This window comes from Anguilla rostrata, chromosome 4 (assembly GCF_018555375.3).
Source record: "Anguilla rostrata isolate EN2019 chromosome 4, ASM1855537v3, whole genome shotgun sequence".
NCBI classification, from domain to species: domain Eukaryota; kingdom Metazoa; phylum Chordata; class Actinopteri; order Anguilliformes; family Anguillidae; genus Anguilla; species Anguilla rostrata.
Window position 1 is genome coordinate 36,263,206 of NC_057936.1, and position 24,952 is coordinate 36,288,157.

The 24,952-nt window shown below is 47.2% G+C and overlaps 2 protein-coding genes across 7 annotated transcripts in view; both read right to left on the bottom strand.

Moving 5' to 3' along the window:
• pak2b (p21 protein (Cdc42/Rac)-activated kinase 2b) overlaps positions 1–20,334 on the bottom strand; it is a 28,523-nt gene extending 8,189 nt beyond the window's left edge. The window contains exons 1-9 of one of the 5 annotated variants that reach the window (XM_064332433.1): positions 20,098–20,334; positions 12,058–12,147; positions 5,968–6,200; positions 4,582–4,688; positions 3,848–3,995; positions 3,456–3,487; positions 1,748–1,861; positions 1,516–1,648; positions 932–995 (exon numbers count right to left, since the gene is read on the bottom strand). In XM_064332433.1, the coding sequence (XP_064188503.1) occupies positions 932–995; positions 1,516–1,648; positions 1,748–1,861; positions 3,456–3,487; positions 3,848–3,995; positions 4,582–4,688; positions 5,968–6,154 (785 nt within the window). In that variant the 5' untranslated portion in view covers positions 6,155–6,200; positions 12,058–12,147; positions 20,098–20,334. Of the gene's footprint in view, positions 1–931; positions 996–1,515; positions 1,649–1,747; positions 1,862–3,455; positions 3,488–3,847; positions 3,996–4,581; positions 4,689–5,967; positions 6,201–12,057; positions 12,148–19,005; positions 19,413–19,947 lie in introns of those variants that run through there. The other 4 variants (XM_064332432.1, XM_064332434.1, XM_064332431.1 and 1 more) reach the window with 4 other exon arrangements.
• Positions 20,335–20,638: 304 nt separating this feature from the next.
• On the bottom strand, positions 20,639–24,876 carry pigx (phosphatidylinositol glycan anchor biosynthesis, class X). 2 transcript variants are annotated; one of them, XM_064332436.1, is made up of 6 exons: positions 24,678–24,876; positions 24,516–24,597; positions 24,301–24,436; positions 23,758–23,968; positions 23,446–23,567; positions 20,639–21,288 (listed from the first exon to the last, which is right to left on the bottom strand). In XM_064332436.1, exons 1-6 carry the CDS (start codon positions 24,742–24,744, stop codon positions 21,151–21,153), a joined length of 756 nt encoding a protein of 251 aa, XP_064188506.1. In that variant the 5' UTR covers positions 24,745–24,876; the 3' UTR covers positions 20,639–21,150. The 2 variants fall into 2 exon arrangements, with proteins under 2 accessions (XP_064188506.1, XP_064188507.1); XM_064332437.1 differs by having other exon boundaries at positions 23,467–23,567; positions 24,678–24,874.
• Positions 24,877–24,952: the final 76 nt, after the last annotated feature.

The following is a 24,952-nucleotide window of genomic DNA, read 5'->3' on the forward strand; positions in this document are numbered from 1 at the left end:
ATTAATAGTAGAACTTCATCTAGCCCGAACGGACGCTTATGGGAACCAGTCCGTTCGGGCTAAACATTATCGACAGAAAAGTAAAGTGAGGTTAGGACGGTTAACATTATGATTTGTAATATAATCTATATCAACTTTAAGTAATTTTAACGTTAACTGATCGTATTAGCAAAGGCTTAATTAGATTATCGATAGCATCAAAGCTATCTCGGATTCCCTGGTTGGGTTAGTTAGCTACATTGCGTTTCATGCACATTGAGCTAGGTAGCATGCGTAAAACACCTAAAGCAAGGCGTGAAAAGATGCATTCATATCTCTGCAATCTTTAATCACACAATAAGGCATTGTTGAACTGGATAGTTAGCTAATGTTAGCAGCAGACCCGCGCAATATGCATTTGAGAATTTGGTCATGGAACTTGGGAGCGCACACAACATAAATCATACTGGGTGAGTGTTTTGGCCACCGCACATTGGTCAATGCAAATTAGACATTTGTGATGTCACTATCTTGGTCTCAAAACCACCAATACCAAATAAGTATCCACCAGGTGGCAATGATGAGCATTGTATAGTTTTTAGGGGAAAAAAATCTAATTCATTACATAATGTATGAAATACTTTTAAAATCAATGTGCATAAGTAACCTTATAGTCTTTGATCATAATATGAGCATTTTAAAATCATGATTTTCACTGCACGGTGTCTTTAAGCTTAAGTACAGCTTACATGTTAATTAGAATTCTTTCTTGAAGGGCATCACAAAGTAAAAATTAAGGTTCTCATTCTCATTATCAGACTACGGGCAGGACACATAAACGTTAAATGTGTCCAAAGGAAATCGTGTCCCCACCACATTTGGAAGAGCACGATCTCTCTCTTCTGCCTTGAGGACAGAACAGGCTTGTACAGTAGATATGACCAGCACTCACCCCTGTCCAATTTTCTCGAATCGCGTGTACTTCTTCTTGGGATCTCCGATACTGACGATGGTTCCTAAGGAGCAAACACAGTGAGACTACAGCAGGTATGCTTCCTGTTTGGGAGATTGGGAAAGTTGTTTCCATGACAATGGCAGGTGTGCTGTGGTCAGGCGCAGTCACCTCCTGTGATTCATAAGCACACAAATCTATAGGGCGTGACTACATGTTCCTTGTAGTGAATTATGACACAAACAGATTTTTGGCTAGCAAAATAGCGCCATTAGCTTGTTGCCCTGCAAACTAACGTTCAACTCCCTTGTCACCATGACCAGTGCTTTCTTGAGGTAATACACAAGCTCAGCTCATTCCATCAGCCGATTTTGCAGTTCAGCATTATTCCCAGTATTTTCCTACAGCTCCTGCACTGTGATTGGAACACTACGGGGAAGCTGCTCTGGTGACGCCGTCATGCAGCTACACTACGGATGAGCGGCAGGCTGAAACCGCCTGTCGCGGGAAGCTACGGCTAAGCCCCGTGGGACTGTGAAGGCAGGGCAGCGTGCCGCGTCAGGCGGCTGGGCGGGTGGGCGTACTCAATTTGTCCATGATCTCCTCGTCCGTCATCTTGCCCTTCTTCTTCTGTCTGTCGGCGGCTTTGGAGGCGGAGTCTCCGTCCGGGCTGGTGGCGGGCGGGGGGAGAGGGTCGATGACGGAGCGGGTGTACACCTGTGTGTGAGGGGGGGGGGGTGTGAGAGTCAGAATGCAGCCGAACAGGATCCTGACCGTAAGGCCTCAGATCTACGGGCTCAAAGACGGGGCGCTCACAGATTTGGTGTGCTCCGGGCGGGGCGCCACGATGGGGGGCGGGGCCTCCTCGTCGTCATCGTCGTCGATGTCCTTGATGTTCGGGGACAGGGGTTCCGTGCCCTTCTTGGCAGGCTAACGGCAAAACACAGAGGGATCGGGTCGGAAGGTTAACAGCTGTCCAAGGCACGTGGACACCGCAGGCCATGCAGCTGGCTGTTCTCTCGAGCGCAAACACCTTCCCGTAGCGCAGTGGTTCTCAAACTCGGTCCTGGGGGACCCCTGTGTATGCTGGCTTACCATTCCGACCTCAACTGCAATCCCAGAATTTTAACCAGCTGTTCATTTCTCTTAATTAGGTGCTTTTAATGTTTTAGACCTGGGGTCCCCGGTCTTATCCAGAAAGGGCCAGTGTGTAGGTGCACACACTTGATTCTACTAATCAATGTCCTTAGCAAAGACTCTAGTGGTTGAAAGCAAAGCCAAAGACCTCACACAAAGTGCTAGGTGGGATTCTAACCATTCAGGACAAAGCTAGTACAGAATTAATAACAACTGGACAGTTATAATAAAGGCAGTAAGCTAAGGGATTCACATCGTTTAAAAAAGTTTTTTAAGCATGGCTATACAGATGCGTTGAGTGCCCATTTAAAAGTAGCCAGCGCATTTGCTGCCCTGATAGATCTGGGGAGGCCATTTTGGAGACGCGCGTGGAGAGGCGGAGCTAAAAGCGGTTTCCTCAGGATCGCTCCTTCACCCTAGGGGAACTCGATCGACTCAAACCAGCCAGGGTGTGAGCGGAGCCAAACCGTGTAGAGGCTTACAGGTAAGGGGTAGGATTTTTGTACTCCATCCTAAACCACATGGGGAGACACTGCGACCTCAAGAACGCACAGGGCCGCTATGATCCCAGGACTGCGAAGGCTGAGAGACCCAGGCTGCGGAGTTCTGGATGTTCTCTAACCTGCTCAGGACGCGCTGTGTTTTCTCTGCCTCCGACTTTCATTTTCAGTAAGTGACTTGGTGTTACTGGCCAGGCACCCACACTCTGAGAAATTAGGACCCCAACTGCCTCTACATGCCAGTCTGTAATTTAATAAATTACAACGCTAAAGCTCCTTCTAAAAGAAAATTAAGTTGTAGCACATAGCAGAAAATGAAAGCACTCTTTTATCTGACTAATTAACAGGACTGGTTGAGAATATGAAACGGTTATTCTTCACACCACGCATTGTCATTTCTGTTCTGACACAATGTGGCTTTATGAGGGGAAACCATTCGACAGATCAAAGTGCACAATTATGAACACTGAGCAGCTCCTTGCAACTCAGAGTCTGTATGCTGGTATTAGTTCCAACCATTAGTGTACAGTAGACCTCCAGGACTGACATTGAAACCCCTAATTAAAAACGCATAGTCTCATACAGGCACGCAAGAACTTCCACTGTCAATAATTAAATGATCAAATTTAGCTAAAATTTCTCAAATATTTTTGCAAAATTTCATTTTATTAAACCTCTATTTATTCACAAGCAAACTCCAATTAAGACTTTTTTTTCAAGAAGGACCTGGCCAATAGGTAAATGATTGCGCAAATTATATAATTAAGGAATAATTAAGTTGGCAAGGAATCCATAATCAAACACAGCTGTGCTTGTCCACTCCTGCTCTAGTGTAGCTCCCCGAAATAATGCACTCCACTAACAGTGACGAGACTGGAAATACTCACAGGTTGTGCTCCTGATGGGAAGCCATCTTTTTCTGTGAACAAAAAATAAATAAATACATAAATAAACAAATAGGTTTGTAAATAATGTGAATGTTACTGTTCTTATGGAACTTTTCAGGTCTATGTAAACACAGTCCTCAATGCCCATGCATGTATTCATAATAAACACACACACACACATACTAAAGGGGATGTGTGCGCAAACACACACTAAAGGGGATGTGTGCGCAAACACACACACACACTAAAGGGGATGTGTGTACGCACACACACACTAAAGGGGATGTGTGCGCAAACACACACACACACACTAAAGGGCATGCGTGTGCACACACACATAGCTGCACGCAGTATGCGGTGCAGAGGAGACTGGTGAGGACTGGAGGACTCACCTGAGGAGAAGCTGAGGTATTTCTGCCTGCTGTTCCCCGTGGAGTCGTAGAATTTGAGGACGTCCAGCACGGCCTGCGGGTTCTTCTTCTGCTCCGACTTGGTGATGTTGGAGGTCTGCAGCAGCCGTGCCCACTGCTCCGGCATGCCCTAGGGGAGGAGGGAGGAGGGGGTGGAGTCAGAGCTAAGTGGGAGGGGCTAAGGGCCTCTTTGGAGCAGCAGGGGTAAGGGCAGGGGTCAGAAACAGCATTAGGCGTGACTCTCGCAGTCATTGCAAAACAAGTACAGGGAGACTGAGAAACATGGTGTGGGCAAAACTCTGCAAAATTACTGAAGACAAAGACTAAATTTAAACCCAAATATCCCCAAAGAGACTCCCATAACCAACAACCTAAATTACCTCCATGTTACTCATTATAAACCTGACACTGTGCGCAGATATTACAAACTACATAGGGAAAAGGCTGAAGTAGTGATTGGACGAGGCCTGACAGGGAACTGTGTGAGTGACAGGCAAAGGCTGAAAGAGCCCACACCAGAGGAGGAGCCTGGCTGGGATAGGGGCGGAGCCTGGCATGATGGGGTAGAGCGCTGGCATGACGGAGGCGGAGCCTGGCACAATGGAGGCAGAGCGCTGGCATGACGGGGGCGGAGCCCGGCACAATGGAGGCAGAGCGCTGGCATGACGGGGGCGGAGCCTGGCACAATGGAGGCAGAGCGCTGGCCAGTCACTTACGGTGAACTCCCCCGTGACGGCGTCGAAGCCCACATGGATGGTGTGCTCGAAGTCCGAGGGGGGCGAGATCTCGGGGCGCTCCTTGTCCTTGTCCTTCTTTCTGCCGCCTGCAGGTCACATGACTAGCGTCAGACCGAGCGGAACGACGTGACCCGGGCGGAAAGGAATGTATCAAACCGTTACTATCACAAGCCAAGGGTTTAATTCTTGGGTGGGAGGTTGTGCTGGGAAATGGTTGTGAGTGGTTGTGGGCTGTAGCGGGGTAGCGGTTGTGAGTGGTTGTGGGCTGTAGCGGGGTAGCAGTTGTGAGTGGTGGTAGGCTGTAGCGGGGTAGCGGTTGTGGGCGTAGCGGGTAGGTTGTGAGGGTTGTGGGCTGTAGCGGGGTAGCGGTTGTGAGTGGTTGTGGGCTGTAGCGGGGTAGCGGTTGTGAGTGGTTGTGGGGTACTGGTGTAGCGGGGGTGTGTAGCGGTGTGGAGTGGTTGTGGGCTGTAGCGGGGTAGCGGTTGTGAGTGGTTTTGGGTAGGGCGGTAGGTGAGTGGTGTGGGCGTAGCGGGGTAGCGGTTGTGAGTGGTTGTGGGCTGTAGCGGGGTAGCGGTTGTGAGTGGTTGTGGGCTGTAGCGGGGTAGCGGTTGTGAGTGGTTGTGGGCTGTAGCGGGGTAGCGGTTGTGAGTGGTTGTGGGCTGTAGCGGGGTAGCGGTTGTGGGCTGTAGCGGGGTAGCGGTTGTGAGTGGTTGTGGGCTGTAGCGGGGTAGCGGTTGTGAGTGGTTGTGGGCTGTAGCGGGGTAGCGGTTGTGAGTGGTTGTGGGCTGTAGCGGGGTAGCGGTTGTGAGTGGTTGTGGGCTGTAGCGGGGTAGCGGTTGGGGTGGTGGTGGGCTGTAGCGGGGTAGCGGTTGTGAGTGGTTGTGGGCTGGTAGCGGTGTGGGTTGGTAGCGGTGGTTGTGAGTGGTTGTGGGCTGTAGCGGGGTAGCGGTTGTGAGTGGTTGTGGGCTGTAGCGGGGTAGCGGTTGTGAGTGGTTGTGGGCTGTAGCGGGGTAGCGGTGGTGGGCTGTAGCGGGGTAGCGGTTGTGAGTGGTTGTGGGCTGTAGCGGGGTAGCGGTGGTGAGTGGTTGTGGGCTGTAGCGGGGTAGCGGTTGTGAGGGTTGTGGGCTGTAGCAGGGTAGCGGTGGTGGTGTGGGCTGTAGCGGGGTAGCGGTTGTGAGTGGTTGTGGGCTGTAGCGGGGTAGCAGGGTGTGAGTGGTTGTGGGCTGTAGCGGGTAGCGGTTGTGAGTGGTTGTGGGCTGTAGCGGGGTAGCGGTTGTGAGTGGTTGTGGGCTGTAGCGGGGTAGCAGTGGTGGGTGGTGGGGTTGCAGCGGGGGTTGAGGTGGGGGGGGGGTTTAGTTGGCTTGCCTTTCTCTGCTCCAGAGAAGATGGAGATGATCTTGTTGCGGGGTTTCCTCTCCTCGGGCACTGAGGGCAGGGGCTTTGAGCTGTGATTGGCCGACATGGTGTCCTTGCTGCCGGTGCTGAAGATGGTGCTGCTCATTCTGACGGGTGGGGCCGGCGGCTTGTCCTCCAGCTCTCCGTTATCGGACATGACAGGGGTGGGGACAGGGGAACGAGACACAGGCGCAGACACCTACCTGTGGAACAACCCAAGAAAGACACACACAATTGAGGTTAGCAGCGGCTAGGCTAATTCACCTCGAAATGCTACTTTCTGCTCATTTTTGCATTTTTCACTGCTGTGTATTTTAGACCCTGTGCAATAATTTCTTGCATTTAAAGTGTTAACTAAGCAACAAAAAAGATGGGCACTTGCCATTTCAAATTTAAGAGGACAAAAGAAATATAATTTCCTTTTGATGTTACGGTTAAATTTACGAAGATACAATAATTACTAAACGCAAGAACAGGAAGCCTGATGTGGTGTGCCCACTCAGTAGACATATTCAATTCAAGTTCACTGGCGGCCCATTAAATGGTTAAGATCTAAAATGCCATGTTAGCAAAGCAACAAACAAAATACCACATCCTCAGGCAGTATAAGGATGTTGCTACAAGAACACATAATTAAAAAAACTCATTTAAAATCTCGCCTGGATAGTCTAGATATCAAAGTATTCTGGTTCTTCATGCAGACAGCACACGGCCTTTAACTCCAACAATGACTGTTTATAACGCAACCGTGCTGACATACATACCTCCACCGAAAACAGCGACACCAAAACAGCACCGAACGCAGAAAGTAATCGCTCTGATCAAGCGAGACAACCCTGTGAACCACCGCCGGCATCCTGCGTTCTTGGAAACGACTCACGAAACACGCGAGCCGGCGTGATGTTTTATTTTTTTTTCGCCGCGAACAGCGCAGATCCACGAGCGCCGGCGGCTTCCGACTCCCGGCTCAGAGCGCGAGCGTGATTTACGGCCGCGGCGGGCGGGGCCCCAGCTCCCGCTCCCGCCCCCGAGGCTACGGTTAGAGCGGGGGGGAAGGAAGAGTGACGCCGCCCCGGCAGGAAGGTTGGGCCCGCGAGGCACTTCTGCTTTGGCGGGGCGTCCGCATTCCAGCGGCGCTCTCGGGCGAGCGAGGGAGGGGCGCTCTCTCTCTCTCTCTCTCTCCCCGCCGCGGTCTCGCTTCGCGCCCGTCCGTCTGTCTGTCCGTCCGTACGGCGCGGGTTCGGCTCTCCGCTCCCCCCCCGCTACGACCGCCGCCCCGGAACCGGGTCGGATATTATATTAGTATATCCCATTATAATTATCTTTGACGCCGCTGGAAAAACACAAGGGAAAAACATGGCCTTGCTTGCCGTGGACATTACAAATACAATGCCGCTTATCAGGTTTTATAATCGCCAGATTCTGGACTAATTTCCCACCTCATTATCAACCTCACTGTAATTGTCCAACCACATCCGTTCTAACCAAGTCACTGCTGAAGTTCAACGAGGCTTCTGGTGCAAACCAGCAGCTGTGCTACTCCCAGGTAGATGTAAGATCTAGCTGCAGTAGGCTGCTTTGTGTAGGATAACCCCATAGACCCCATCGTATTCATGTCCTGAAAAGGCTTCCTTCCCCTATTAAAACTGAGTCGGACTCGGGGGTGGCTTGGTTAGCCGTACTGGTTAGCCACTGTGCAATTGGGTTGCCAGTGCAGCGCACCTGGCAGCCAGCGCAGGGCGGTGCGCAACCGGCTTCAGCCACGCCCAAAGGAGGGAGGGATTTCAGTAGATGGGACCTCCCCCTCCAGTGACCTGGCTGCTCCCACTCAGTCTGTGTGAGCTGCACGGAAACAGACCTTCTCCAACAACGTCTGTGAGCAGACACTGTGAGGGAAAAGGACTAAGGAGGCTAGGCTCCTGGTACGGATTGTGTGCTGGTCTGAGTGCTCCCGGGCGAAGGTTTTCAGCGTTGAGAAAGGCACCCGTGCGCTCCGCTAAAACAAACAGGAGAGACGCACGCTGTGCGGACCGGTGACCGGTGACCCAACGCTGGCGTCTCCGGTGGCTCAGCGCTGGCGTCTCCGGGGAATACGTGGGCCGAGCTCGGCACGGGCGCCAGCAGGGGCGACTGCGCTCTCTCTGAACCAACGGGAAGCCGAGCGTGAAGAGACCGGCTGCTCCCTACACCCCGCGGCAGAGAGAGAGAGAGAGAGAGAGAGAGACTGACTGACAGAGAGAGAGAGAGAAAGGGAGAAGACTGACTGACAGAGAGAGAGAGACAGAGAGAGAGAGAGAGACTGACTGACAGAGAGAGAGAGAAAGGGGGGGAGAGAGAGAGAGTGTGACAGAAAGGGGGAGACTGACAGAGAGAGAGAGAGAGGGGAGAGAGACAAAGACAGAGAGAGAGGGACAAACAGAATGACAGACAAAAGAGAGAGAGAGGGGAGGAGAGAGAGAGAGAGACTGACGGGGGGGGGGGAGGGGGAGAGAGAGAGAGCACTTCTGGCTATGAAAAACCGACCGATCCAGCACTAGAACCCAGTGCTCCCTTCAGCATGACCCTGCACGCCCGGAGGAGCCTGACAGCTCCCTTTCTGCACTGAGTGTGCGGTGGCCTGTCAGCACCGGAGCAGCTCCCTCACACGCGTGTGAAATACATATCCTCCAACCACAGGGACTGCCGTTTGTCCGAACGCGCGTGACTGGAGGGATGCGGCGAGGGAGGGACCAATGGAAACGGCCAAATTCTTAGACAGACTTGAATTCTTCAGTTGTGCGTTATGTTTAATAAAACATGAGATGAAACCAATCATTATCACCAGGAAAATATTCAATTTTAACACAAATAAATCAATAATCATGAGCAGGAGAAATGGTCACACTTTGCCATCACTACCTCATGGTTCGCATGTACAGACATCCACAGGAACTGTAGGTTGCTCGCTGTGAATGAGCGGCGGATGAGACAGGAAGCGCGTCTGTGGGACTGAGCGTCTGTGGTGAGCGTCGCTGAGGGGGAGGGGGGGTATGAGCGAGGGGAAGGCGCTGCATATCCGCCACGCACTCTGCGGTAAACGAGGGGAAGCGGCGAAAACCTCCAGCTCTGAGAGAATCTCTCCGCTCGCCGGGCGGGCTTTCCCCAGCGCGACCGTGATGAGGACCGCTAAGGACCCCGTCACCTGGGCCGGCCGGCGGACTAAAAAAAAAAGCGGGCCCCTGTCCGGCTCTGTGGGCGGCGGTGACTCGCTCCCACCCACCAAAACGCCTCTCACCGGGTCCTCTCTGCTCCTTTGCGGTTTGTGTCGGGAATGACGCGGCAGTACCGGCGTGGTAGTGACGCCGCCACTATGCCCTAATAAGGCATAGGTGGTGAACGGTGGCTCGACTCTTTCGTTCTCCACCTCAGTCTACAAACGCCTCTCTCCTGACCCCGCTTGTACCTCCGCACGCCTCTCCCACCCTGGCATAATGAGCTATTCAGCTGAACGGCCAATGGGAACGCAGATGGGCTGGAGAAGCTGATCTGTACTTCGGCGTTTGCAAGTGAGGAGTCTAAAAAGTGGAAATGCAGACAGCCCTGCACTGATCACCCAGGGCACTTCCTCACACAGGCCAGGACTGAGCCATTACAGCAAGAGGCCTGGCCCTGTATGCAGATAGATGTGTGCAACCTTTGGAGTGTTACAGAGTGAAGAGAGAGAGAGAGAGAGAGAGAGAGAGAGAGAGACAGAGAGACTGAGAAAGAGACAGAGAGAAACAGAGAAAGACTGTGAGAAACAGAGAGCGAGAGAGACAGACAGAGCCAGAGAGAGCGAGCGAGAGAGAGAGAGAATGGGTTGTAAAAAAATCTTTTAAGTGTGATGCCAATCTCGGCCAGAGTGCAACCCCTCACCAGAGAGGCGGATCACTGATCGACTGCGCGAGGGCGTAACGGAAACAACCCCGAGCCTTGTCCCTGAGAGCCCGTTCAGACGTGCGTCTCCGAGAGCTCCGATTGATCCAATAATCGACTCCATTGTCTTAACGAAAGGGCTGGGAGGACCGCTGGGTGGGGACAGACAGAGAGCCCGAGGCCACAGACCCTCCTGTCCCATCACCACAGGGCCCCCAGCTCTGTGAAATGCACAAAATGGAGCACGGGGACGCTCCGCTAACAAAAAAATCCCGGCCTGCCTCCCCCATGTTTACGTTCTGCCTCTGCGGGAATGAAGCCACTATCCGGGTCGTAAAAAGTCACGTGATCTGGTGTTTCCGGGCCCGAGCAGACGTCTCCTCAGACCTGCGCGCTCTGGCATTCCAGGAATGGGCCTGCCCATCCCCGATCAAGCCAGGGCGGCCCGCCGTGCCTCCGGGGCGCGTTATTCATTAAGCGCGGAAGACCGCGCTCTCTCCGCCTGGGCTGGAATACTACGGCGTGGGTTTTTAACGAGCTCCCATTAACTTACGCGCACACTCGCGATGCGTGAACACTTACGCTGCGTACGAAGGTCGAGTCTAAAGCTGAATCACTGAGGTTACACCACGAGGCCTCTTCCACCCTTGGATCGCGGGGCCCCTGTCACGCCTCGCGATCGACTAGGCCATTTTTTTGGGTGCGCGTGATTGGGAAGGCAGAAGTACTGAGCGATACGGTCTCACGCCGCACGATTTCAAAATCAGAGAAGCCGTGGCCACAAGCGGGGGCTAAAAAAAACCCTCAAAACTAAAACGCTCACACCGACTACTTCATCTGCTAGGGAAGTGCAAACTGACTGTTAACACACACTGCTGTTAGCCAACGTAGTGGGAAGTCTCCTTAGCCCTGCTGCATGGTCATGATATGACTTGGCAGCGCTGACGTTAAAGAGTGGCGAGTTCTAAACTTGTCTTTCATCCCCATTCCCTATTGGCCATTGGGAAACGCTTGTCATTTATCCTAATTTCCTACTGGCTATTGGGAAAGCTCATCAGATGTTCACCTCTCAGTACCTCTCAGGCTTCACGATCAAGTGGTGACATGTCAGAAACCCGTTGCGGTCCTAGACCCTGGAGCTCATGAAAGTCATGATTCTCCACTCCGCCACACTGACCAGCCCAGCACATCCCGTTCCTGAGTCCACAACGTCCACATTCCATCACCACATGTAAAATTCTACCACAGACTCGTAAAATCAGTTTTAAAAACCGTTCAGGGTCAGGTCGCCACAGCAATGTGCTTCTAAATAATGTAGATGTTTGTCCCTGCATGTTACCAAACCGCTACTTACACGTTCCTCAATATCCTCTCTACAGGTCACTCTGACGCCTTAGCTTCACACAAATTATTCACTCAAGGCAAATGCTCAGTTCAAGCCACAGTCTTTCATTACAATATTCACAGTGTCAGTACAGTGACAGTGATTAAGCTCTGAAAATAGTTCAGCTGTTCAACCACCCACACTTCAGTCCCTGTATGAGTCAGAGGTCATGGTAAATAGAACTAGGGAAACAACAGCATGTCCACTCGCAGGCTAACAGAACAGCTAACTTCGAAGTCAGAGAAGCACAGATTAAACACTGTAAAATGAACTCGAAACAAAAGTTAATTAAAAGGCATTAAGCTGTGCCTTCGGAAGCCAAGGTACTCAGTAAAGCTGTGACTGTTTGGGTTAAAGTCACAGTAGCCGTGACACACCTGAAGGTAATTCTGCAAACCACAACACTGCCATCTGACCCCACCGCAGAAATAACAATGTGCCGTACGCCTCTCAAACTTGTGGAAGACTCCTGGTCGATCAGGCAGAGGAACTGCTGCCTCTTCTTTATACAAAATGGACACCGTCTGAAAACTTTAACAGGTTTTAACACGTCCCCCGCCCTCCCACACACACACACACATACACACACACACACAGAGTGAGTTTCTCCTCTGCAGTAGCCATGCTTGAGGTTAGCCGCTGAGCTCACAGAAGAGTGACCTCTGGTGACCCTCGTGGCACAGCCAGCCCTGCTTCCTCGGCACCGCGCAGCGAGCGCCGCGGGTCTGCCCCGCCAAACGCCGCCGCTACGCCCGCGCTGGCCCGGGCCGGGGCCGTCGTACCTTTCAGCAGAGGTCCGCGCTCACGGCGTCTCACCCTGACGCCCCGCAGCCGGTTCCGGAACGTTCCACTCCTCTCTGGCCGAGCGCTTTCTGGAAGGAGACACAGGTGGGTTCCCCCTCTCTCTCTCTCTCTCTCTCGCTCTCCTGTCTTCTTCTGCCCTCTCTGTGGCGACTCTCTTTCTCTTTTCTCTCTTTCCGTCTCTCTCTCTCTGTCTCTCTCCCTGCCCCCAGGGGTGTGTATGCATGCCTTGGCAGGCAAAGCTCCCCCCCTCACTGAGTAAATTTAAAAAAAAAAAAAAAAAAAAAATTTTAAAGGGGCGGAGCTACTTCCGCAGTCGGCACGAGAGCCAGCATGCCTGCACAGGCTCAGTTCTGCTCTTTTCTGGCTGTGTTACCCACACCATGAGCCTCGCGCCGCCACCGCTTCCTTACGACGACCGCGATTTACTGAGCACCCCGTCCTCGCCACCGCCGTGTGGGTCCAACCGCCCCGTCCTCGCCACCGCCGTGTCGCTCCGGCGATACTGGGCCCGACTGCTGGACCGGCCGACTGAATCTCTACCCAGGCGGGGTATGAGTCACCAAGCAACAAGACGGAAATGAAACCGCCGCCGGGCAGTTGTGTACCGGGAGCGGACGAAGTTCAGCTTAGTTTAAACCGGGGCGAACATCCCGGTGCACGGGAGGCTCCGATGCACCGGGGCATCTTTATGGCTCTTCTTTTGGGGCGGAGTCCTGCTTACGCGACAAAAGGAATGTGCGGCGACTGCTAGCGGTGGCCGGTTAGCGCGCGTTCGTCGGGGATTCAGCGCAGACAAAGTGGATTCTGTGCCCGACTTGTCAGCACAATGCACCCACCATGCAAACCGAGGCTCGGAAAAATCATTACACGGCTGCGCATGCGAGCACGACAGCACCACGCGGAAAGTATGCAGCAGAAAAATAAAAAAAAGGGGAGAGGGGTGGGGGCGATAATGATTTCATAAAATACCCCCCTACCCTCAGGACAGAGATTATACAGAATATGAGACACAATCCTTTTGCCTGCCCAATCACTAAATGGTTTTGTCAATGTGGATGTAGTCCAGGGAATTTCCCTCAAGCACAGTGCCACTAAAAGAGCTGCTTTGGAAAAGCTGCTCAGTGTTCAACACTGTCTACAGGAGCAATACAAAATGGGAAAAGTGGGTGTGGCAAGAACCTGTCAATCAACTAAAATGAAGGCCTACACGAAAGCTCCAGCTAAGGAAAAAGACAAAAAGAGGGCATCACAGGTAACATTTCCCCCTGTTCTCCCTGTTAACTTTGGAGTTTTCCCATTGTACGTGCTTTAACGATACAATTTGCTGTGTTAAAGCTCCTGCTGATAAAGCCAATTCAGGGCAGAATTCTAATGTAAATTTAAAAAAAAAAGAAGAAAAAAAAAGGGAAAGCGTGTGCGCATGTCACACGCACCCCAGACAGAGGAATGTGTCGTGGAATTCCAGGGCTGACTTCCTCAACCAGCCCTGCAGATTATCAGCCTCCAACTTCAGGGGCAGGTTTTCAAATTTGCTAACCCTGAGGTTAGAGTAAAGCTTGTCGACCTGGATCAGATGCACGAGTGCGAGGTCTACAAGCTTTACTCTAACCTTAGGGCAGCAAATTCCATCCAGAGCACAATCGTGCATTAACAAGGGGAAACCTGCAAGACAACGCAAAACAGCCAGACCTGGCTGCACCATACAAAGCACCACCTGTACCTATGTGTTAGCCTAGCATTTTGCATCAGATTACTTATACTGTCGGTTTGCTCATTCAACGTCTCAGATACCATCTTCGGGCTGCTCAGTGCGCAAAGGCCAAACACCAGGTCTATACATTCAAAATGTCCAGAGTGCGAACGAGACCGAATCCTCCTTCAATGCAACTATTCATCAGCTTCCATCTCATCCGGGCCAGGCCAACTTCTACGAGCTAACTCTGATTCAACACGTTAGCCTTATACGTAGCTTCATAGTTGGTCACTATATCAGTTCACCTAGCTCACTTGGGCCCCATCTTAGATTTAGACCTTTAGTCACATGATCACACATAAGGCTGTCTGACTACACCACAGTTATTTGTCAAATGAACAGATGCAACTTCTATTCATCACCATTTGATCATCATCAGCTAAAAGCTTTGATCAACACAAGACTCCATGGAACAATTCAGAGATGTCTCTGAATCCTCCAGTGAGCAGAACGTAACCTGTCCCACATTCAAACAAAAGCAAACAAGTCATAAATTCAGCGGGGAAATTTTGAAAACGTTCAGAGTTTTTAAGCGTAAGTTGTAGGGCAATATTTCATCCACTTTTCTTTACTTAGCCAGGACTCAGGAGCAATTAGCAAAGTTTTCCAGGGAGTGCTGGAAGGCAATCGGCCCCCTGGCAAGCTCTGTTCCCCTCTGGCTCGGATGGGCTGGTTTCCTGCAGTTAGAGGGAATGTAAACAGAGGGGTCGCGGGGTCCCGGAGCCGGGGACCTGGGAGGACCCCGCTGTCGTCACCCTGGTGACGGCCCGCTGCTTTACTGCGCCGCCACGCTCCGCGCCTGCACCTGCCGCATGCAACAACTTCCCTTCAAGTGTTCCCTTCCAGACCGGTCCCCCCCCCCAAAAAATTCAACTGTTGACCTGCCCCGCACTCCGAGAGGCTGAGTTAACAGGACCCTGATGTTGCAACAACCATGGTACATAAAAAAGTATCATTTCAAATTTAAGCCCATTTACAATGTAGGGACATTAGCCCATTAGCCTATATTGTGAAAGTACTTAAGTGCTTCATTCGTCACTTATTTTTACCGTGGCAGTAATATACAAAACACAGCTTGATTAGTTTCATAAGCATTAAACCGAATGTTTTAGAAGCCGACCCGGCTTGGCAAACACAACCTTCCAATTTGCTATGGTACTACAATTCCCATCAAGCATTTGAACATCTCATGGACATCTTGGACAAAGTCTCAGCAATGAAGTACGGGGGCTAGACGCAAAGAGAACACAGAAATGGCCTTGAACACTGACTTACAAAATACAGTTTAAAGACTGAAATAGCGTGGTGACAATCTGACTAGCTAAATGAACGTGGACAAGTACACACATACGCATATATCACCGATTATGAAATTGTGAATATAATGATCAATCGGCCGCAGGATTCCAACACACATTTATAGGCTACTTTCCATATTAAACTGGAGTTCTTCCCAAACATCACTGGGAGTTATTTGTTCAATTTTTAGGAATGTCGTCTATAAAGCACAGCACTACGCACACCATACTGTTTATATTTACATTATCATCTGCAGACAGTAAAAATACATTATTTCTTTTTTTTGGCAAATTTTTCCCTTAAAAACTCTTTCCAGTTTAATGGTAACAATGAACATTTTTTGTTAACAGAACTACTGACCAAACCAGTAGATCTAACACAGCATTGCCAGCTAAACAATCACAAGATCTTGTACAACGTTGTGTCAGGCATAACAATGAAATGACCGGCACGCTGTTATGAGCAGAACAGCAGTGTATCCTCAGGGCAGCGAAAGCCAGCCTTCGAGAACAGGAGATGCTTTGGTTTTTTTTCCTTCTGTCCAACCCTTCAATGACATCATTGGCTCAGAGTTTATGCAGTGTTAATGCGGGTGACTGTGCACTGAGGGCAAAGAGCCCAGCTATTGTATTAAGAGGAGCAAGCGCAGCACTGAGACACTGCAGTGACGGGGCTGCTCAACTGCTGGAGTCAATAAAGCGTCTTAAAGGCCGCAATGCAAGAGGAAACCTGTCAATAACTGAACGACATGCACTGGCGACAGCAAATAACACAATTCTCGTACCTTTCAACAAGCAGGAAGAAGCCTGAAAAAGAACCCGAGTGTAAGTTCTACAGCCGCACACTGGGGACAGGAACTGACCCGCGACTCAGAGCCAACGGCGAAACACACATCCCCCCCCCAGCAAAGGCATTTATAGTAAACCCTCTGTCGGTACTGACGTCAACAGAAATGCAAACAGTAGGGAGGCTGTACCTTCACCCTTAAGCCTCTGAAGATCACAACAGATCCACTCTCCCGCTCTCCAGGAAGAGGAGACTGCAGGAGAAACTGGAATACTGCCACTTTTGCACACTTGACAAAGATGCCACCTGATGCCCATGTAACCCACTTTGATGCTCAAAGCTATGAAAGGTCAGCACACTTTTGTGCTTGATTAAAGGTGAGCCTCCACAAGCACTTACAGAGGTTAAATTTTTCCCTCATGACACCTTATTCCAGTACATTTAGTATATGAGAATTCTTATATTCAAATACAAAAACGAATGCTACCAAATGCACAGATAACAGCAATCAAACTTGGAAAAATGGAATAGGCTACATCATTAAAACTCAGTTATCAAGCAAAATCAGGTTTAACTTACAAGTTAATGACCAGTGAATACAGATTAAGGTACCCTACTGAAATGATATAAAACATCAGAGTAAACCGCACTCAATGTGTGCACACATGCACACACACACACTACACACTTCCAGGCTTCTAGTGCAAAATGAGGCACAAGTGGTAGTTCTGTTGCCATCACATTATCAAATTTACTACAGCTTGTTATATTGTGAACTAGCCTATATTTTTTAATGGCCAGTAATAGTAATAATCGGATAACTGTGCTGTCTTTTCATCTGCACTCTCTTCCTTGCAAACTCTCCTTCTAAAAACCTGGTTATTCTATCAGCCGTATCTGCAAAGTTGACAGTGGCACAGTGACAGCAAGATTCTGAATTTTTATGCAGAAAAAGCAAAAAAAATAATAATAATACACTGTGATCTGTCAACACAGATATTCAGAGTCATTTGTTTTTAATTAAGATTACAACAGGCAATGACCCAGACTTGAACCATAACAAAATAATTGCCCCTGTTTCTCTGGGACAATTTCTTTCGGTCCACTACATTTATGTTGTTCATTGATCATAAATATTGACATGGGCCTCGATAGCTTTGCGAGATTCAAAGAGAAAGCGCTTATTACACTGTGCCGATAAGAATGCAGCACCACTTTGTGGAGGCGGCACAAAATTCGATTGCGGCGGCCAACACAGAGTTCTGTGAGCAGGGAAATTCCAGACCTCTTAAATAAGACCAACTGCACTCCAGTCATTCAGATTCTCAATGAAACGGCCTCCATATCATGTGTACAGTAAGCCTGCTCTACCCAGGACAATAAAAGTCAAACCGTATCTCCCACTTATTTAACTGCGCATCCGTATTTCAGTTTCGAAACTCAACTGACCTTTGTGAAACAATCCACTTTAAAATTCCCCATCTTCTCTAGATGTGGTCAACATACCAAAAACCTTGCAAGGCTACCCACCAGAATTGACTCTCCCTGACACTGGCCCTGTTTGTAGACCATAAAACGTTAAGACAGCACTGTGTTTTGGGAAAATGTTTGGTTCGCAATTCTTCTAACTGCCTTTTGATCAAAAACCAAAATGGCCACCAAGCAAAAAACAGAAAGCAGAATTTCATCTAATTTTCATTTCAATAGGCACCAATGATGCTAACCCTTCCAAGTTTCAGGGACTCCAAAAAAGTGATGGATATTAATTTTGTGAACAGTACAGGACACAACCATAACCTAAGATCTTATTCGAACCCAGACTTTATAGAAATTAGGACATCACAGTGACCTCTGCTGACCAACTCAATATGAACAGACAGCATGAAGAGGGCAAAGGAGAAAACACTACATTGTTTTTCTTCGTGCTTCCTGACTGAGTCACTGAAGTTGGCTGGGAAACCATGCTGTGGAGGAGTATCCTTTTTTGTGTGGGTCAAGCACCAAAGGCACTGGTACCTGACTAATCGCTCAGACTTTATGACCCTAGGCCTGTGCGTCCCTGTCCAAACCGCATGCATCAGACTGGGCTCTGAGAAGTTCCCCGACTGTGGCCCCAGAACTGAAGCCGCCTCTACAGTTGGGGGAACTCGTAACCAGGAAGAGATCCAGACGTGCAGCCTGGCGGGTTACACTCATTTCCAATAAGTTACAACAAAAGATGATGTTTCTACTCCACATTTATTTGTGGGGCTTGCTCAATGACTTCTATGCTCACATTATATAATGGCAGGAAAGTAGGTCCATCATTCCCCCAAAAAAAAGCAATTTTCCAGGCAAGAACATCTGCGAAATGCTGATGGACCAATGATAAATACTATAACACCCACACACAGGACTTTGGCAAATAACCAAACCGTTCAAGGAAAAAAGGACCAGCTAGTAGCTCTGACTGCACGTCAATCATAGCTACAGCCAATGAGGGGATGCCGACTGGGCGCACAAAATCATTTGAAAAAAATCTCAGGGCTCACTTGAGTGGTCACACTCCAACCAGACTATTAGCTATGCCTGCTCAACGTCTTAGCTTCACCTGTGGCCCTGTTAAGCACTTGCACACGTCCCTCCAGCACCTCTGCAACCTTATCGTGTCTGCAAGTTGGCAATGGCACGATGGCAAGTAGTAATGTGTTTTAAGGTCATATGTTCACTTCTGCGCCTTGGTACGCAATTAAACATTTCCCTAGACTGCTCTGCTTATTTGCAGTTTTTAGTGATTGTTTGGTTGTGACACCATAGCGCAGTTTTAAGCCAAGTTAAAACATTTAGCTTACCCTCAACTGTTCTCACCTTCATATAAGCTATTATTCGGTACAATAACGTCGTGTATCTTGCGTATTTACATCGTGTTATGAAAAAGGAACTTAAGATATTGCCTACAAACTCTTCTGACGCAAGTAAGCACATAAAAGCATGTTGTCTCTTTAACAATTTGCGCCGATAACCAAAATAAAGGATGTGTGCATGTAAAAACTAGATCAACAAGGAGCAAACGAAAAGAATACATTTCAATGTGTTGGGAAAAACGCACCGTGTTTAACTAAATTCATGACATGTTCAAGCACTGAAATAGAACAGAACACGACCAGGTGTTTCGATAAAGCCTGTCTGAAAAAAAAACTAATAAGGGCGCGTCTGAACAGTTCAACTTCAGGCTATTCCCTGCGTGTGCTCCCCGTTGTACTCTACTTTTATTTTCCTTTTAAAGAAAATTATGCTATATATCAATTTTCTTCAGGGTTCGGTTGACGAAGTAACTCTAATGTTATATTTCAGCAAGCCAGGCAAACGATGCTAGCAAGCTTTCTGAGATCAAAAAGTTAGAATCTTAACAGGGTTGACAAGAGAGCCAAGGCAAATAAAATGGATAAAACTACTCGCTAGCAGGTTAGCTAAACAGCATTGGCATGGTTTCCAAATAACTGACTGAACATGCCTATGCATCATGCAATCCTAAAATCGAGTTTAAACAGATACATTATTCAAATTGTAACTAGCAACAACGCCTTTTATGGAAGTACCATCAAGCTAAATTAGCCGACTACACCTGTGTCACTGCTCAGGCATGGTAACAAGCGAGCAACTAGCTAGTTAAACGCCAAACGTAAGCTATCTGACGCTAACTGACCAATACATTCGCTAGGTCATATTACTCTCTACTCAGTTGAGGGCGCTAAACAACGCGACGTTGTGCATAGCTATATGCTAACTAAATGTTAGCGATCCAACTGCTCCGTTATAGTTAATCAGTGAACCGTTGTTTAAGCATTCATTAAAACTTTACGCACCTAATTTTCGAAAAGATATGCATGATTTTACAAAAGCGACTTTTCATTAAGCAAAAGATGCAGTAATGTTTCGCACACGACGTATACGCACAAATTTCACACATTATAAAACTTTAAAAACACAGAAGAATTTAGCCTGTTCGCTAACATTAGCAAGCTAAGTGTGTTCAGAAATCAGAACTCACCAGCGAAACTCGCGCTGTGAAACTTCCACAAAACTTTGCTCGCCTTCCCAGAGCCGTTAAACAATTTGGCCACTCTTAACACCTGTCCAATGACTTATTACAATACTTATATTACTTCTTACACAACTTGATATGGGATATTTTGCTTACGTTCCCTTTATTCTTTAATCTTCTTGGACCGGGGTAGTAGATCCGCAATGGCGCAGGGGAAGCGGAACTACTGACCCAACCCAGTCTATGCTCAGAACACGCCACAACTAATGAAAATATAAAGCGACAGTTTTAATGGTATAATAACTAGCCGAAAAATACAAAATATATCTGCCCATTTACATTTAATCAAACTATCCAAGAAGGAGTCGGAAGCAAAAATAAGAACGACTTTTTCGTTTTTTCGAAAAGCATTGTGGGTGACGTAGTCAAAATCTTCTTTGGGTAAAAACAATAAAATGCGGATGAGACGATTCCACACTACTTTTCCCAAGACTACTGAATTTCTCTTATTAACGATTGTGAACAGGTTTTCGTAGTCGGTGCAGAATTAAACCGGAGTCAAATAGAATGAAATCTTTTTTTCTTACACTGTATTAACTTATAAAGTGAACAGAATTATTCATAGCAGAGGTTAAATTCTGTCATTTTAAATATCAAATGACTAACTTCAGCTTGAGGAAATCAATGTCATAACAAATTGACCATTTTTTCTGGTTTAATTATTTATTGAATCTGAAAATACAAAAATAAACTCCACAATATCACCCATGATTACAAAATAAAGAGGAAAAAAAAACATTTATACAGTTTATGCTTTGTTGCACTCAACAAAGCATGTTCACAGTATTATTTTATAAACAACACCATTTTAGAGCTCACAAGAAAATGTATTGTTGCCTGCAACATCACTACTCCAGCTCCACGTTTCAAAAGTTTGATAGAAAACAAGGTTTTTTACAACCACAAAGAGTCTATAAAATCATCAATCTCTCCCTCCAAAACAAACTGACGTCAATTCAAAATCCAGGTGTCGTCTCTTCTTTGGCCCATGCCAATGAACAATAACAGCAAGCCAGTGACATCAGGCAGTGGTCTATCTTCCAGCGGAGTGGGCTGACATTAGCTTTCATGCACTCTGAGAGGCTGCGGACTACACCGGTACTTTCATTTTTTTCCACAGGGACATTTTCCAGTGACAGACTAATAAGACTATTGAAAGCCATGCCTCTGAATAGCATTTGCAATGAGAACACAACATAGCAGTGTCACCAGCAAGGTGCCACCACACACCGGTACCGCCAAAGACCAGTCGCCCACCGGGAGCTCCAGACTGATGTGCCTCTGGTCCTGGGAAGGGAGAGCACAAAGGCAGGGTTAAGAAAACTTCCCCCACTGAATATGGGGACGAACAATTACATTTTTTAACTTTAACAATAATTCCCCCAAAGGTGCTAATTTATCAGTTGCAAGTGGTGCTAATGGAAAATTGTGCTTACTCAGTTCTTAACTTGTCTGAAGGACAGAGTTAAAATAGCATACACATAAACTCCCAAATAAATTTACAGAAGACTGGACGAAAAACAAAAATCATACCGATAATCTTATTATGACATTTGATTTGGCTATTAATAAGGTATAATGGTTAGGAAACTGGTCTATTAACTGAAGGTTGTGGGATTATAACTGAGGTATTGCCACTGTACTCTTAAGCATGGTATTTAATCAGGATTATTTCAGGAAAAATATCCAGCTGTACAAATGAATTGTTTATTTGAAACTATGTTTAAAATAACTATTTGAACTATGTATTAGAATGTCTGCTACAGTAAGTGCTGCAAGGTAATGCATCAGGATTGGCTCTATGTGTTGAGTCATTAAGCATGTTATTTAAATCATTGCATTCTTCTCCTTTATAATCTTCCAACAGTACAGCTCATAAGTATTTGTACAATGATACATATTTTTTGTTTTGGGTTTGTACTCCAGCACATTGGACTGGAAATGAAACAGTGAATATGAGGTTAAAGTGCAAACTTTCGACTTTAATTTGAGGGCATTTACATCTATCTTGGGTGCACCTCGAAGGAATTACAGCTCTTTTTTATACATAGTTCCCCAATTGTAAAGTACCATGTAACTGGATAATTAGCTGCTCAGTTGTTTCTTCACCAATTATGTGTTGTTGCATCATTGGTTCATGCAAAAGAAAGCTAACAAAAGGTCAAGAGTTGATTCTATGAGTTGCATTTGGATTCCTACTATTGTCTCTCAACATTAAGATCAAAGAAGTGCCAATGCCAGTAAAGCAGGACAACACGAGGCTGAAAAATCTGAATAAATTGATCAGTGACATAGCCAAAACATCAGGTGTCTCAGAAATAGCTGTTTGATACATGGTAGGACATAGGAATGCACTGGAGTGCTCAGCAATATCAATTAACCTTGTAGCCCACGAAGGATGACAGTGGTGGATGACTGAAGATTACTTTCAATTGTGCAGAAAAACCCATTTTCAACTGTTGAAAAGATCAAGAACACTCTCCAGGATGAAGGCATAGATGTGTCAAAGACTACCATAAAGAGAAGACAACACCAGCATAACCTCAGAGGTTTCACCACAAAATGCAACCCACTCAAGAACAGAATGGCGAAATTACAGTTTGCTAGAAAAAGTACATTAAAGAGTTCTGGAACAAAGTCTTATGGACAGATTAGGCGAGTATTAACCTGTACCAATGTGACTGAAAGAGTAAAGTGTGGAGGAAGAAAGAAACTGCTCATAATCCAAAAACACTCCCCTCATCTGTGAAACATACTGGAGGTAGTTTTATGGCTTGGGCAGGTATGACTGCCACTGGAACTGCCTCACTTGTCTTGACTGATGATGTGATTGCTGACAGCAGCAGGATGAATTCTGAAGTGTACAGAAACATCGTATCTGCTCAGATGCACACAAATGCCTCAGAACTCATTGGCACTTCACCTTGCAGCAGAACAATGGCACCAAACATACTAGGAGTTTTTCAGGGCCTAAAGTAGAATCTTCTTGAATGGCCAAGTAAAACACCAGACCCGAACGCAATTGAACATCCATTTCAGTTGCTAAAAACAAGACTGAATGCAAAAAGCCCCTGAAAAAAGCAGGAACTGAACACAGCTGCAGTGCAAAGCCTGGCAAAGAATCACCAGGGAAGATACCCAGCATCTGGTGGTGCCTTTAGGTCGCAGACTTCAGGGAGTCATTGAATGAAAAGGATTAGCAACCAAGTATTAAATATGACCATTTTATTTATAATTATGTTAATTTGATTAATTACTTTAAGTCCCTAAATGGGGGAACTATGTATACAAATGGCTGCAGTTCCTACATCTTTCACCCAATAGGGATGTATATACCCACAAATTAAAGCTAACAGTCTGCACTTTAGACTCAAATTTATTGTTTAAAGACCAATGTGCTGGAGTATAGACCCAAAACAACAAAAATTGTCACAGTCCACATACTTTCTCACTGGCCTGCAATACCTGGGGAAGCTGGACCTCCATCCATTTGCACATGCTCATGTTGTGACCACTGCAGGGAGCATCCATAAGGACAGGTGGAGCCACTGCCAGGTGTTGTGCACCTTAAAAAAAAAGTTACTAATAAAGATCTCAAAATATTGTTTAATAATGTAGTTCCTACACCGTGTGTGTTTAAAAAAAAAAATGTTTTTACTGACACCAAAGCAAAATGGCTACATAACAATAAGATTCTTCACTTGCAATCTGGGAAAATATTTACATTTTATGTTCTCTTAAAACAGTACCACTCACAGCCATTGGCTCTCAGGAATAGCCGTGGGGGTTCAATTTCAATCCTTTCCCACCCCTGTCCTGAAGAAGGCCGGTGGTACCGGCCATGGATCGGCAGCACAGCCTGGAGGTGCCCAGGATGTCCCGGGTCACGTTTGGGATATACAAACATGGATAAACCATTGGACTCATAAGCTGGAGCCTCCAGATCAACTTTAGAGTGAAGAAGGGCCTGAGAGTGAAAATAGTTCAACAGAACAACTCAAACATCTCCATTACATTATGCAGCTTAAACATAACACTCAAAGCACCAAATATTGCATTTATAGTTAAAGCTTTGTCTCACCTGACCACAAAACCCCACTTAAATGCTTTCCAAAGTCCATATGGCCTTTGAGAGTTTATTTGAAATACTGCAAAGTCAGGTATATCCATTTCACTGAGGCACAGGGTACAGTATCTTACAGAATACAGGGCATCTTTTTTACGACCAGAATGAGAAGAATCACAAATGTCCTGAGGAAGATTGTGTGTGCGTTTATGCTTTCATTTATCTACAGGTACCTGTAAACCTGTGTCCTGTTGTAGCGATGCCAGTTGGTATGGATCGACGAACACTCCTCTGGGCAGGTTCTGCACGAGCAAAGCATGCAGCTTTTCCGGAGACTGGCGACCACATTCCATGGTGGTAACAAGTTCTCTAAACACACAGACCAAAGTGTCAAAACCCAATAGTCCATTCGCTACTTCGCTACTAAATAAGCGACAGCAATCAGTACCTGTGGAACCCCATTTTCCAAATATCTCTTGTCACCTTGAGAGATTCCAACCATTCCCCCGACAGGTCGCAATTGTCTTCCTCTACAAAAACGAGATTAAATAGTCACTCTTGTTATTTCAAGTAGTTTGTAAACAGTAACGGGCCCTTTCTTGTTCTTTACCTGTTTTGGCAACCCCGTAGATCTCCACGACTAAGAAGATCGCACACAAAAACACTTTGGTAACCATGTTTAACTCATTTTGTTACATTGTTATAATACTAAAGTAACAATTTTGGATTGTAGGGCAGTCTGGCTGTTTTGGTACAGAGGAAAACCAACACGGAAGCAGATAACAACCGGCGCGCTGGAAGGCTGGCAATTTCACTGCCTGATCAAAATGTACTATGTTACATCGAAAATGGATGGACTTTATTGAAAATGAAAATATACTCCAC

What these genes read in the sequence shown, in the direction of transcription:
- pigx (XM_064332436.1), bottom strand. Translation starts at nt 24,744, where the DNA reads ATGGTTACCAAAGTGTTTTTGTGTGCGATCTTCTTAGTCGTGGAGATC. An exon ending in AACAGGACACAGGTTTACAG is followed by an intron (nt 23,969 to 24,300) that starts GTACCTGTAGAT and finishes TTTCACTCTCAG; the next exon opens with GCCCTTCTTCACTCTAAAGT. An exon ending in TATTGCAGGCCAGTGAGAAA is followed by an intron (nt 21,289 to 23,445) that starts GTATGTGGACTG and finishes CTCCCTTCCCAG; the next exon opens with GACCAGAGGCACATCAGTCT.